At 35.1% G+C, this 14,215-nt stretch overlaps 2 protein-coding genes across 3 annotated transcripts; both read left to right on the top strand.

Annotated features, from left to right (window-relative positions):
- Positions 1 to 2,892: 2,892 nt before the first annotated feature.
- On the top strand, positions 2,893 to 6,619 carry LOC102591549 (anthranilate phosphoribosyltransferase, chloroplastic-like). Its single transcript, XM_006347385.2, has 10 exons — positions 2,893 to 3,247; positions 3,367 to 3,510; positions 4,043 to 4,204; positions 4,296 to 4,379; positions 5,041 to 5,229; positions 5,439 to 5,529; positions 5,680 to 5,739; positions 5,972 to 6,090; positions 6,224 to 6,358; positions 6,436 to 6,619. The coding sequence occupies exons 1-10, from the start codon at positions 3,056 to 3,058 to the stop codon at positions 6,463 to 6,465; spliced, it is 1,206 nt and encodes a 401-aa protein (XP_006347447.1). The 5' UTR covers positions 2,893 to 3,055; the 3' UTR covers positions 6,466 to 6,619.
- A 796-nt stretch (positions 6,620 to 7,415) lies between these two features.
- On the top strand, positions 7,416 to 14,115 carry LOC102591223 (serine/threonine protein phosphatase 2A 55 kDa regulatory subunit B beta isoform-like). 2 transcript variants are annotated; one of them, XM_015308826.1, is made up of 15 exons: positions 7,416 to 7,718; positions 8,876 to 8,979; positions 9,066 to 9,173; positions 9,294 to 9,413; positions 9,762 to 9,824; positions 10,295 to 10,468; positions 10,605 to 10,696; positions 10,905 to 11,023; positions 11,929 to 12,052; positions 12,181 to 12,304; positions 12,851 to 12,919; positions 13,066 to 13,157; positions 13,294 to 13,371; positions 13,453 to 13,529; positions 13,653 to 14,115. In XM_015308826.1, the coding sequence occupies exons 1-15, from the start codon at positions 7,646 to 7,648 to the stop codon at positions 13,781 to 13,783; spliced, it is 1,548 nt and encodes a 515-aa protein (XP_015164312.1). In that variant the 5' UTR covers positions 7,416 to 7,645; the 3' UTR covers positions 13,784 to 14,115. The 2 variants fall into 2 exon arrangements, with proteins under 2 accessions (XP_015164312.1, XP_006347446.1); XM_006347384.2 differs by lacking the exon at positions 9,762 to 9,824 and having other exon boundaries at positions 7,417 to 7,718.
- The last annotated feature ends 100 nt before the right edge of the window (positions 14,116 to 14,215 follow it).

Below are 14,215 nucleotides of genomic sequence, written 5' to 3'. Positions count from 1 at the left end.
ATCCCAGTCAAAAAGAGCTGGTTAAAGGATGTGGAATCATCATTTTTATATGATTATATCATAAAGATTGTCCCTTGGGACTTGGCTTTCATGTTTCAACAGGTTCAAATGGGCCCTTTTAATCCACAAAAGGTAGCACTCTAGGTTCTGTCTATAAGGACTGGATTTGACCATTGCCCCCCATCCAGAGTCGTTGGTCACCACGCGCTCGCTAATGAGTATTATGTCTTTCTAGTGAAGTAGAGTCGTATTCATAGGCCTAGCTCAACAATTTCGGTGCTGATGTTCCTGTTGGGGTTTTGGGCCTTTTTCCCTTCCTATGTGGATAAATAAAAGTCTAAAGTTTTGGGTCTTCCTTTCTTTCCTTTGTGGATAAATTTAGCCTAAATTTGACTAACCCACTTTTGTCCATAAGCCCAATATTATGGTGCATATGTAAGACTTTCTTTTAGGTCTTATTTGAGAAAAAATATCATAAGAGATTGAGAGCAGCCATATAGAAAGAAAAGTGAGAAAGTGCAGATTTTCGCACAAGCTCTAGCAACCGATTTCAAATCGTGATTCCCGCTTCGTTTCTTGTCCGATTGAGCTGAATTTTGAATAGTTTGTTCTTTTCAACTTAATCTTTGATTGGGAACTGAAAGAGGGTGATTTGGAGTCTTGTAGCTCCAGATTTTAGCTCGTGAATAGTAGTTGTGGGTTTGGTGCTTTTGCTTCTTTTATTTCTAGTTTTTGGTGCTATCTTGTAGTTGTGTTGCTCATTGTTTGACACTTTGTTGGTGGCTATTTTGGAGAACACTTTTTGTAACTCTTGTTGATTATAGTGGAGCTTTGGCCTTGTGGTTTTTACTCTTCACACCGAAGAGGTTTTCCACGTTAAACTTTGGTGTCTCATGTGTTGATTTATTTTTCTTCCTTGGTTGATTTGTTTGCTGCCCAAATAATTTTATTCTTGCATTATTTTGTCTTCTCTTGGTTCAAATAGAAGGGAAAGTTTTGACTTGGGTTTTTTTCTGCTATAGCCCTGTCGTGCACATTTATTTTGTGCTTGCCTTTCCCAACAGTTCCAAGAGTGACGGACCAGGTCAAATTAAGATAAATTTGTACTTAATGTTTATATCAAATCATACAATTTAACCTAAGCAATTAAAAATTAAAGTGAGAATACATATAATTTAATCACAGTTAAGTGATAAATATGCATCTGAAAGACATAAGTAAATAACCAGTCCAAAAAGGTTCAAATTAGCCATTTTAATCCACAAAAGGTAGCACTCTAGATTTTGTTTAAAGGGACATATAACTGCCACTCTAGAGTTATTAGTGATCGTGCGCTCGTTAATGAGTATCACGTCTTTTTAATAAAATAAAACTGTCTTCATAGGCCTAGCTAAACAATATCGATGGTGATGTTTCAAGCGTGATGGACCAAATCAAATTAAGAAGTTTGATGCACCTATACAATCAAGTTATTTAATTCAAAATTAAAGTAATAATACATATCATTTAATCACAGTTATTTGATAAATCTATGTATCAAAGACTTCAGTAAACAACCGATGCAAAAAGGTTCAAATTGGTAATCCACAAATAGTAACACTCTAAATTCCATTTAAAAGGACTGAATTTAACTATATCAATTCAGAATTATCGATCAACCAAACATCCACTAATAAATACCATGATTTTCTTATGAAGTAGAGTCAGGCCTAGCTTAACAATCTTGATGGAGATGATTTTAATGGATGCCACTAAGCAAAATGTGCTATTCAAGGTTGATTATTAATCCCTATATTATTGAAAACCATATATTATGACATAGATGTGTAGGGTTGGTGCCAACTGCCAAACGTCCTTTTTTCGACAATTTGTCACCATACGTCTACATATCTTAATTAGAAATTAAATACTCTATAATATTCTACTACCCTATAACCAAATCAATGAAGGAAGCCTTTTTTTTTGTTTTATCAAATTCAAAACTGTTTAATGCAACAATCCATTTTAAGTATGGTATTTTTTTCATTTCAAAATGCTTAACACAATTTTCTTTTTAAGAGTTGAATTATATTAATTTTGATCGATATTTTACGATACATTTTTTATTATATTGGTGTGAGAAGAATTACAATTTATAGTACTTTTTGTATAGTTTTTAAATATCTAAATTTTAATTTTAAAATATCAAATTAAAAAATCATTTAAAAAAAAAAAAGTGAATAAAGCTACAGACCACTCACGTGGTCTATTTGATCTTATTGTGTCCAATAATAAGTCTTGAATTGTTTTGGTCAGAAACCCTAATTTATGAATCTGGGCCCTTGGCAATTTTGACTACAGTAAATTACAATAATTACTTTATATTTACTTATATACTTACTATATTATACATAAATATTTATTTTTATTTATCTAATTCAAAAAATATAGAGTTGATTTATCAATTTATATCCAATTAGTCTTTTTATTAAGTACTAATTATTTTTCATTTTTCAATGAATAAAAGACGTATAATAATTAGAGGTAATATCGTATAATTACTATTTTATTTATTGTTTTTAAGCAATTTGCTTTGTTAAATATGAACGAATAAAGATAGACGACGATGATAATACAAATACTAAATAAATAAAAATAGTCCTATCTCTTTTTTGTATTATTTCTTACTTGGTGTTCAATATCTACATTGGCTGTTGACTAAATCTGAATTCGCACTGAAAAGTCTTATCTAAAAAATAAAACATTGCTTAACAAAAATGACATCGTACCAAAAAGACTTGAACCAAATCCTTTTTTTAATTAAAAATCACGAAAATACTTTCTAATAAAATGACTTTGTACCAAAATGACTCGAACTGAATCCTTTTAATTAAGGGTGATGGAACAGTTTTTATTTCCATTTATGATTGTTATTCCTTCTGTTACCCTTGAGCAAACTGCACACGGACTCAACTTGTTTGCCCATATTTATTGCACCCAAAAATCCCTTCTTCAGCTTCACTTCATTAAATTGGGTAACTGAATCACCTGTTTTATTCTTCATCTGCCACCAAAAATGGCTCTGTTTCAGTGCCGAATTCCATTTTCAGCAGTATCTCCATCTCTTTCACCAAGAACTGAATTTACAAAATTGTTTCTTGGAAATAGTAGTAACCCATTTGCTAAAACTACCCAAAAGAAGTTTTCATCTCTTTGTTATGCTTTGAATGATTCCAATAAGCATTCATCCATATCCACATTTAGTGAGGTAATAAAAGGTTTGACTTTTTTTGATTGTTGAATACAATTGTGAATTGGGTTTTTGTTATTTTGATTAAAGATTTGTTCTTTTTGTTGTGGGTGTGTTTTATTTTGATTTGGTTTCAGTTGATTGAGGCTTTAATTAGTGGGAAAGATTTGACTGAATCTGAATCAGAAGATTCTCTTGATTTTTTGTTGGATGGTGCTGATGAAGCTTTGATTAGTGCTTTTCTTGTTCTTCTGAGAGCTAAAGGAGAAACCTTTGAAGAAGTAAGTTCCTTCCTTCAACTATTCACCCTGTTTCGATGGACTTATTTTAGGTGTTTTTAAGTACTTCAATGGCATTTGGGTAAGATAAAAAAGTGTATTTAAGCACTTGTTTTTAAACCAATATAAGCCAAAAGTTATAAGCGCATCCAATGAGACTCGGAGTAAAGGTTTGTGTATACTCTTGAAGCATAATGTAGGTGAATGAATATTTTACCTGGTTCATTAGTATTTGTAGTCTCCCATGGTAGTGAGAGAAAAGTGGCTCTTCTGTGCATTTCCTTTCTGAGGAAAAAAAATCAGAAAAGTCTATGTTTTTTTAAGCTCGAGCTCGTAGTTCAAAATATAATGTAAAGGTTCCATTTTGATGTACAATCCTTCCCGTCAGGGAGCATAATCCTTTGCTAGGGATCTGATTTCACCAGAGCCAGAACGTGTTAATTCTCACCTTCATTAATGAGAGCTGGAAATCAACCATGAATTTGTCACTACTGTCTGATCCGTTAAACCTCATCGAGCTAATAATGATTGCTAGGTAGTGGGATTGGCAAGGGCAATGATAAAGCATTGCAGACGAGTTGAAGGTTTAGGTGACGCAGTTGATATTGTTGGGACAGGAGGAGATGGAGCAAACACGGTGAATATCTCAACAGGTGCTTCAATTCTTGCTGCAGCTTGTGGTGCGAAAGTAGCCAAGGTTGACAGAGTTATTCCTTCTCAATGCATATTTCATTTCATTGTAAGTTTGTGTACATTTGGGGCTGAAAGTTTGTGGAATTGAATTGTAGCAAGGGAGTAGATCCAGTTCATCCGCTTGTGGGAGCGCCGATGTATTGGAAGAACTAGGTGTTGCCATTGAGCTGGACCCTGAGGTTAGTGAAATTGCTTTTCTTGGCTGAAATGTACTGTAGACTTGAGGACATTTACCATCATATGGTACTTTTAAAAATCAAACGTTTAAAAATGAAGTTTATGCTGTTGTTTATGTAGTTAGCTGCTTTATAAGAAGAAAGACTGGTTGTGACATTCACCAAATCAATTATCAAACTAATTTAATGAGTCATCAAACGACCAAGGATGTAATGAGAAGTAATTTATTAAAGAAAAGCACCCTTAGAATAGGCGATGCACTAAATCCCGCACATTGTCCAATCCATTTGTACTTGATGATAACCCCTAAAACTACTGGTGTCCTTTTCTTGATACTAACTTGTCCACTGTAAGAACTTCCCAAGTCTTATGATGGCAATAGCAGGATGTGTTTCCTTCCATTTGTGCTTATTCTAGATCTAAGTTGTCTGCATCACGTGCTCATTTTATTTGCTCTTGGTAACTGCCACCAAGAGAAGACAACAAAGATATGTTATATGTTCTCTTTCTTTTGGGACAATGGTTAATGGTTTTAAGAGCAAGTTTCTATAATAAATGGTGTTAGAGTATTACTGAAAAATGCATGATACGTTAGGGATAACTGACATTATATATGATTTCAACTTGGTTGATCCTGATGTATCTCATTGTTACCGGCATCAGGGGGTGAAAGAGTGTGTAAATCAAGCTGGAATTGGTTTCATGATGTCTCCAATCTACCATCCGGCGATGAAGATTGTCAGACCTATCAGGAAAAAGCTGAAAGTAAAGACGGTGTTCAACATCTTGGGACCTATGTTGAACCCAGCAAGAGTGCCGTTTGCTGTAGTAGGAGTTTACAAAGAAGACCTGGTATATTTCGACTTTAATTACAGTAAAACCACCTGTTCTATGAATGTGGCTTTAAGAATCTTGTAAACATAACTTATGTGAACTGATGTGCTAATCTTTCTGGTGTCATCTCCATTTTGCCCTTTGGGTCATAGCTTCTTGACCCGTTTCAATTTTCTTCTTAGTATTTTTTACATTCATTTGGTGAATGAAGCAATCTCTTGTTATAGGTCCACAAAATGGCTAAAGCATTGCAAAGATTTGGCATGAAAAGAGCATTGGTTGTTCACTCAGAAGGCCTAGATGAGATGAGTCCCCTTGGTATGGTCCCCTTTCAGAATCTACTGTGTTTGGTAATTTCATGGCTTTTTGTAATTTTTGACTTTGCTTGTCTATTTTTATTTTTTTTAAATTGTGAGTAATTAGATTTGGACATTTCCATCATATTATGTGTGACAATTTATTTTGCAGGCCCTGGATTAGTCCTTGACGTCACACCAGATAATATTGAGAAGTTCTCCTTTGATCCATGTAAGTAACCTGTTAATATCAGGATCAGTTATAACTTTTCTTTTTCTTTTTTGGTGCAAGATTTCTTTATCTTATTGCTTTGTATATATAAACAATGAATGCCACTCTAAATATGCATTGAAGAACTCTACAGTCTGCAGTAACGAATGATGCATTATGATTGATGTCTTTTTCTCCAGCATTTAACATTGTCTCTTTAAAAAACTAGTCTGACACGATTATCCTTCAATAGTGGACTTTGGCATCCCTCGTTGCACTCTTGAAAGCCTTCGAGGTGGAGGTCCAGAGTACAACGCCGAGATACTCAGACGTGTGCTGTCAGGAGAAAAAGGGTCAATTGCTGATGCATTTGTAAGTTTCTTCATGAGCTTGTTACCAAATGTGCAAATCCTCATTAAAGAAATAGACATAGCTTCTTTCCGTTTTCAATAACTTTCTTTCACCTTGAAAGTTCTTACATTATCTCTATCAAATAAATCCACAGGCACTAAATGCATCAGCTGCTCTCCTGGTAAGTGGACGCGTTGATAATCTGGCTGAAGGAGTGGAATTAGCTCGTGAGACACTACTCTCTGGCAAAGCAGTGAAAACACTTGATCTATGGATAGAAGTTTCCAATGTAAGAAGAAATTCTCAGTAAGTTCAGGGTAGAAACTCGATCACTTAAACTCATGCTATGTCTTTGCTTACTTGCAGAAGGTGAAGGAAGCAGTCTGTGTGAACTGATGGAAGACGCCAAGCTGACCATGTTATATTCTCGGGGCTCAACAGCATTCCCTGCCGAGTAATCGTTAAAAGATTCAAAATCAAAGAAAGACTGGATAACACAACTCAACTTGCAATTTTGATTTGTGGAAGGATTAGAATAAGGGGTTGAAAAGAGAACAAAAAATAAATGTAATTTTGGCTTGTGAAATTTGTAAGGCAACTGTAGATTTCTGTGGAAAGCATTGTTTGTAATACTTACTTGTGACAATAACCAAGCAAAGCAATGACACGCATTTTTTTTTTAATCATTTCTAGAAGAATGATTATAAATGGCTTAGGGTCTTTTTATGTGAAGCTCTGTTGTAGTTCATGTATATTTTTTGTAAACTTTCTCGACTAACCAAAATGTAAAGACATGACACGTGAGTAGATAAGTTTAACTCAACCCTAAAAAGCTAGCTAGTTCATGAGAAGAGGATTGCTCATGGACGAGGTTGACAACAATGTAAAACCATACTCTCCAATTGGACTGACATGACAATCTAAAATGTCAAGCCCAATTATCTTTAAAATAAAGTTGGGTAAATTATTGAAATAAAGACTTTGTGTTCATCTGTTAGCTTTAAGGGTATACACAACCCAAAAAATTGACGATAAAGAATATTGACATACCATTTGTTATAATTTAGGGACATATTTGTCCTTTCTCTATTATTTTATATAACAATTATTTAGTAAATATTTTTTCTTTTTGGTAATTTATCTGACTTTTTAGATCACGATTCAAACTCCAAAGATGACATACTAAGTAGATAAATTTGAGTAAATATTAGACTTGAGTTTAACGTTATCTCGAAATATAATATTTTTAAGGCCACTATTTGCAGAATTTCTGAAATGTTAAATGGGGATTGTTACACCCGGCGTGTATATAATGTATCAGCGACTGAAGAACCTTTGGTTACTCACAGAAAAGACAAAAAACAGTTATTGCACAAACTCTTTTTTCCCGGGAAACATCGAGTGGATAACAAGAAAAAAAATATACACTTGAACTTCAGTAGCCCAAATAGAAATCAAGAAAACACATTTTCAAGATTCTTGTCTCCAAAATTCAATCTTTAACGGATAGAAATCATAAATTTCTGACAAAGCTCAAATCTTGGGAGTGTTGGTTTAATTTCTTGAGTGAGGAGTTATGACTTTCGGGTCTGAATGGAAGTTCTCTCAAGTCTTTGGTGAACAAAATCCCCATGAGGATGTTCAAGATTGTAACTTTCTTTCACTTTTCTTTATAGCTAAATCTTTACGTGAATGAATTTCAGTAATATACTGTTTGATTTGTATTTTTTTCCTTCTTTTGGGGGTAGGGTAAGGGGAAGGGGTAGGGGTAGGGGTGGGAGTATGTCAATCTATTTTACTGCTGCTTATGTATGGTTTCCTTCCTTTAGCTTTCAATTTTCGTATGGAATGTGTAACTTACCTCTCCAGTGTGGTTTGCGAGCTATTGCATTGGAGCGGGGTTTTACCTGTGCACTCCCAAAGGTAGTTGTTGTGGGTTTCCTTGTCATAAAAAAATGGATTAGAATTTAGATGCTGTAGAATTATACATGAAATCTTGAAGCCTAATAGGGTAAACTTGTCTGATGTAATACATGGATTATTTAGAAATTTGGGGTGCGGGTTCAATTCTGGCAGATGAAAATTTAGAGCGGATCCGAACTAGCTTGAGATTGAGGCTCAATAGTGGTAGTATTAGTAGTTGTAAATTGTGGAAGGAAGGATATTGCTTGAATTTGGAACATTTAATATTCAATTGAGATGAGAGACTGGTTGATGCTAGCAGAGACAATCCTTTAGCATTTTCCACCTGCTTTAATAGTATTACATATAAGGGAACCTTGTTGTAACTGGTAAAGTTGTTTCCCAGGCAGAGAATGTGAGAAGAAAACGAACTTTTGTATCCTTTGAATGAGAAGGGGATAGCGTGTGTATGAGGTTTATTAACAACAGAAAGTTGGGATGGGTTGCTGAAGACAATACTGTTTATATAAAGGAACATAATTCTTTTTTTGAGCATGTTGGACCACATACCCACACATTTTATTCTTCATCTAATAATAGATCTATCTTGAAATTCTCATATATACGGAGAAGATAATTGAGTTGCCTGTGAGCTTTTGGTACCTTTGCAGGTGACTGCTGATTTGTACTTCTATAACATTTTCGGCATTTCAGTTATCTAAAAATGAAAACAGCAAAGAGATGTTCAGTTCTTCTGTCCTTATTTTACCCTCTCACCTGAAACAAAAGAGAGGAATTATGAACCAAAGAAATACAAGGAACAAGAAGGAAATTGGTGTCACTTTTATTTCTGCCTTTACATTTCTCGATGACCTACACATTAAAAAAAAACATTTTATGTTAGGTGATATTTTATCTGCAATGGAGTTTGACAAGAATGGTGATTATCTGGCTGTTGGAGATCAAGCTGGACGTGTCATGATTTTTGAGCGGCAGGCTGGTAAAGAAGTGCGGACAAAATTTTCAGAAATATCATTTTTGTCATATCCAAATTTTGCATCACATGTAACCTGTTCACCTTTATGTTCTTTTAGGATCTCTTTGAGTGCAGTTCTCGGAGTGACTCTGGTCAGTTCAACCTTCCACAAAAGCAGCATCCTGAATTTGAATATAAGACGGAATTCCAGAGTCATGAATCTGAGGTATGATTAGATAATCATTTTATCTACCTTCGGGTATACATCTGTAAGGCTGCTTAAAATTCTGCATGTATAGCTGATCTTTATGAACTACGGATGCTGATCATGTTACATTTTCTTCAGTTTGATTATTTGAAGAGTGTGGAAATTGAAGAGAAGATTAATAAAATCAGATGGTGTACGAAACTCGACAGATCCTTATTTCTTCTTACAGCAAACGACAGGACGATAAAACTTTGGAAGGTATGAAATTCCTGTGGCATTCGTGAAACTTCAGACAATGTCAAATTGAAGAAACAGATGGTTGTCTTATAAGTTTCTGGAAGTTTGGATTAGGCCTTTTAGGGGATTAAGTTATCTATTTGTTATGATATGTGATTTAATACTACAATGTACCCTGAAAAATCAGTTGTTTGCCTTTACATAGTTCCTCTTTACATAACTATGTCTGCATAAATCATGTGATAAAAAGATAAGACTTGTGTTCTATGGAATAACCTCAGGTTTCTCTGGTTGTTCTCTTGCTGGCTAAGAGCTCCTTCAGAATGATACTAGACAAATACTGTTTACATGAGCTTTTTTATATTTCAGCTGCTACTACGTTTCCACATTTACTCAAGAAATAGAGCATGCGAAATGGACTATCCTTTATATGTAAGTGTGTGTCGTTCTATTCTGGGTGCCTTTTCCTGTATCATCAAAATATTGATAACTTGAAATGCATGTGGTACTATCATTTTTTATCTTCTAAAGTATTTCATATTAAGATACTTTTCTGACATACACCTAACACCAAAACTAAAAACAAGGGGAAAATGAAGGAGGATTTCTCTGTGATGAAATTCAAGTATTAGCTATTGCCTGTTCAAAGTCTGTCCAAGATGGAATTTGTCTATGCCTTAAGAAAAAAGTCTGGTTCCATGAGGTAGTGGTAAGGTCTGCATACACTCTATCCTCCCCAGACCCCACTTTGTGGGATTTCACTGGGTACGTTGTATAAAGAAAAAAGGCTGGATGGGTGTTCTTTCTGGATGAATTTAAATAGACTTTTCAGTTCCCGTTACTGTGTGTTTACTAAGTTGTGCATATCAATTTACTATTTTCTTCATTTGTTTCTTTTACAGATCAAGGAACAGAAAGTAAAGAAAGTTAAACAAATGGACATCAATTCATCTGTGACTTCAGAGAATTCTCTTTTAGCTGATAGAAGTTACATGAGTGGACAAAGTGAATCATCTCATGTTAATGGTTACAGTCTAGAATGGACTAACAAAATGAACGGCACATCATCATCACATGTATGACACAGAGAGTGTAAATTATTCTACTTGTTACCTGAAATATTCTTGCATTTTTATTAAATTCACTTCTCCCTAAACTCTATGCATTTGACATGCTGTCATAGCTTGTAATTCTTGCCTCTATTGTATGTAGCTTGCAGATATCACAAATGTGGATTATACAAGATCCCGAAGAGTGTATGCAAATGCTCATGATTTCAACATTAATTCCATCTCAAACAATAGGTATTCTTGTGTTCTTGCAAATATTATGAATTTCAAACTTGCTCACTTTGAAATGAAATTGACCAGCACCTCTGATTGAGCTTGATCGATCAGCTCAGACTATCCTTCTTTAACTATCAGTACCAGAAAGACTAACTGTATGGAAGTTGTTTACCATTTGAAGAAGTGTCAGGCATTAGATAATATTTGGGTTTTAATACTTTTACAGCGATGGTGAGACATTCCTCTCTGGGGATGACCTTAGGATAAACGTATGGAACCTTGAGGTTAGACATCAGTGTTTCAATATCATTGATATGAAGCCAAAAGATATGGAAGATCTTACAGGTAATTGTGGATCTCCTCTCGAAGCATTTCACATGCTTTAACCTGCTGGATCTTATCTCATGCATCGGTGCTACTCTCCGTTAACCCAATTTGAAGTTTCCAGTTTATATTCTCTGAAAGTATGGAGATGTAATTTATGAATATTACCTGCTAGATATAATGCCAGAGCACTTCAAGAACTTATAGAAGGCAAAATACGGTTTAAGGTAGTAGCTTTAGGTCTCATAGGTAACAACGTAAGGATATGTGTAGATTGTACATTTATGTATCTGAAATCTACATAAGCCTCGCGTATTGAGTATATACCATCTTAAGTTATCTACACTCTACTGTTAAAACTAATGCTAGGGATGACATTAGTGAGGTGACGGTTTTAGGTTTCTTTCTCAAAATGGTTTCTGGAGTAAGCAATCAAAGGTTGCTTTCGGTTTTATCATCAAATTCCAAAAATGCATGCAGAAAATCAAAGCAAGAATGACGTGACATCTAAGGGATCATTAGCAGTGATTTAGAAAGGGCATTAAAACGAGAAAGAACCCCCGCACCCTGAAAAAGCCTCTTTTTCTTCTTCTTTAAGTGCATTCATTTATCATTCTGACATCTTGTTCTCCTCTGATATAAGGAGAATGTCTCCTATCATATCCAAGCAAGAAAAATAGAATAGAAGAAAAGAAAGAAAGAAGCTCTTACGAACGTTTGAAAGGAATCAGAAACTGCCCTTACTCCCCCCCTGAAAAGGACTTGACCAGTAAATTTGAAATGATGATCTACTTTATGACATGGATCGAATGATGCCATTAGGTAATTTAGTTTCATCACCATATGCTTCTGTTCTGCATCAAAAGTTTGATCAGACTGCCACCTGATAAAGGATGAAAATGATCATCGCACCGTTGTCTATGTAGAGGTGATTACATCAGCAGAATTCCATCCATTTCACTGCAATTTGTTGGCTTATAGTAGTTCGCGGGGATTCATACGTCTTGTGGACATGAGGATGTCTGCACTATGTGATCACAATGTGAAAATGTGAGTTTTATACCCATTTCCATTTTATTTCTCTCATCTGTATGACTCAGTATGTCTTCTAATCTGCTTCTCTGACGAGGCTTACAGTACTTCTAACAAACCGCAACTTATGGTACTACTTTTTACAGACTGCAAGATGGGAGGAGCCATGGCTCTAAAACATTTTTCAGTGAGATCATTGCTTCTATATCTGACATGAAGTATGCAATGGATGGAAGGCATATTTTAAGTCGCGATTACATGACTCTGAAGGTCTTCTCAATTTCAATAATCCTTTTACTGTATATGTACACTGCACTTTAATTCATGAACTAAATTTCCTTTGCATTTATTGGTCTCTAATTACATTCGTCAAAGAAATGTTTTCCAAATATAAAATTTTCAATTTAATACTCAAGAACTAGACCGAGTGATTTACAGGATAGAGTTAGTATTAATATGTGCTTCTCACACATTTTCAAACCTCGATTAGGTGCATCCTGCACTTTTTATCCTGGGAATTCTGTGTGTCAACGTTTTCCTTGATTCATCTTTTGGGTCCTTAAAAGTGTATTCAGCTTGTGGACTTGCGCTTTCCTTTTTCTTGTTTTCCTCTTTGCCTTTTTAACTGCCACCTCGTTTTGATTCTTTCATCTCTCATTAGTGGGATCTTCATTGTTCTGTTAATCTTGGTGACATGACAAATAAGCTGTGACTTTGTGTGGTTCATATTTCCCATGCTCGTTGCCTTCTTATGTTTTACATTCACTGTCGTAAGATGGATCTGTAATTATGTATTATTTGTTTAATTTTTGTTAGCTATGGGACACTCACATGGAGTCTTCCCCAGTTGCAACATATAAGATTCATGAACACCTCCGCCCTAAGGTACGAGGGTCTCGCCACAATTTTTTCTCGGAGGTTTACAAAGATATAAACAGTTAGTGATATGGTGTAATGTGTGTACATGCTATATAATCAAAATAGATTGATAGCATTTTCTGATTTGTGACCTAATACATGTTGTGTGGCAGCTTCCTAAGTTGTACACAAATGATGCCATCTTCGATAAGTTCGATTGCTGCCTGAACGGAAACGAACTTCAATTCGCAACTGGATCTTACAGGTTTATCCTTCAATGAAAGTTTTAACCTATGCCTACATATGAATAGTTCTATCAGTTGTTGTGTAATTATGTACTTCCATTTTGTTGATATTCTGTACATATGATGAATTTTTATGGTAATCTTTTGTTGATTTAGCAATCATCTTCGTGTATTTTCGTTTGGAACTGGGAATGAAAATGGCATCACACTGGAAGTCAAAAAAGAATCAATTAGGTAACCCTTGTACTAAGATGATCTTCTATTGCCTTTATTCTGTTGTTGAATTATTGACACTTCATTAACCTTGATTTGTAGAAAACCAACCTCTCAAACTACTTCAAGGCCTCGAAGGTCATCATTGAGCAACTTGGCACGAGGATTTTATCGCCAAGGTAGTTAGTAATGATTGTGCATATGCTTGTGCAAGGCCCATAATTCATCAAATGGTGGAAAATCCACCCCACCACAATTTAGTTTTCATCTTTATCTACATTGCTTTTTGTTGGCGATTTCAGGACAAGATCTCAACTCAGAAAATGAGATATCCTGTAACCTGAAGTCCAAGTTGCTCCATATGGCTTGGCATCCAACGCACAATCTGATCGCTTGCTCCAGTGGAAGCAGCTTGTTCATGTACCATGCATAAAGTGCTATGAAGAGGACTCAGAGTCATAACCTTCCTGTAAAAAAATCATATTTTGTCCCTGTCAATATACCGTGTTTGTGAGGTTGGCTGGTCTAATCTCACCGTTAACAGTCTGCCATAGGAAGTTTTTAAAAAAAATTAGCGATTCCTTTTTAAAAAATGGAATTTATTTTACAAGATAGCATACACAGAAGTTTGATACTTGCAAGTTGCATAAATACATTTTGTGCACATCTGAAGAAGTAAAGGTGGCAAACATTTTTGGTTGATACTGTTACAGTGTTACTTTATTATTCATTTCCTACTTTTCCCTGAATGTGATGGGTGCCAGAGACTATGCCTACAACTAAATGCCACGATTATGGTGGGAGCTGAGTGTGTTCTTTTTTCCCCACACCCTCGAGGAGGATCAGTGATAGTGTTCCCACTTAT

The sequence above is a fragment of the Solanum tuberosum genome, unplaced genomic scaffold (genome assembly GCF_000226075.1).
Source record: "Solanum tuberosum cultivar DM 1-3 516 R44 unplaced genomic scaffold, SolTub_3.0 scf00087, whole genome shotgun sequence".
In the NCBI taxonomy this organism is placed as follows: domain Eukaryota; kingdom Viridiplantae; phylum Streptophyta; class Magnoliopsida; order Solanales; family Solanaceae; genus Solanum; species Solanum tuberosum.
This window is presented reverse-complemented; position numbering and strand designations above follow the sequence as displayed.

What these genes read in the sequence shown, in the direction of transcription:
- LOC102591549 (XM_006347385.2), top strand. Translation starts at nt 3,056, where the DNA reads ATGGCTCTGTTTCAGTGCCGAATTCCATTTTCAGCAGTATCTCCATCT. An exon ending in CCATATCCACATTTAGTGAG is followed by an intron (nt 3,248 to 3,366) that starts GTAATAAAAGGT and finishes ATTTGGTTTCAG; the next exon opens with TTGATTGAGGCTTTAATTAG. An exon ending in GAAGTTCTCCTTTGATCCAT is followed by an intron (nt 5,740 to 5,971) that starts GTAAGTAACCTG and finishes ATCCTTCAATAG; the next exon opens with TGGACTTTGGCATCCCTCGT.
- LOC102591223 (XM_015308826.1), top strand. Translation starts at nt 7,646, where the DNA reads ATGACTTTCGGGTCTGAATGGAAGTTCTCTCAAGTCTTTGGTGAACAA. An exon ending in CCATGAGGATGTTCAAGATT is followed by an intron (nt 7,719 to 8,875) that starts GTAACTTTCTTT and finishes ATTTTATGTTAG; the next exon opens with GTGATATTTTATCTGCAATG. An exon ending in GCGATTACATGACTCTGAAG is followed by an intron (nt 12,305 to 12,850) that starts GTCTTCTCAATT and finishes AATTTTTGTTAG; the next exon opens with CTATGGGACACTCACATGGA.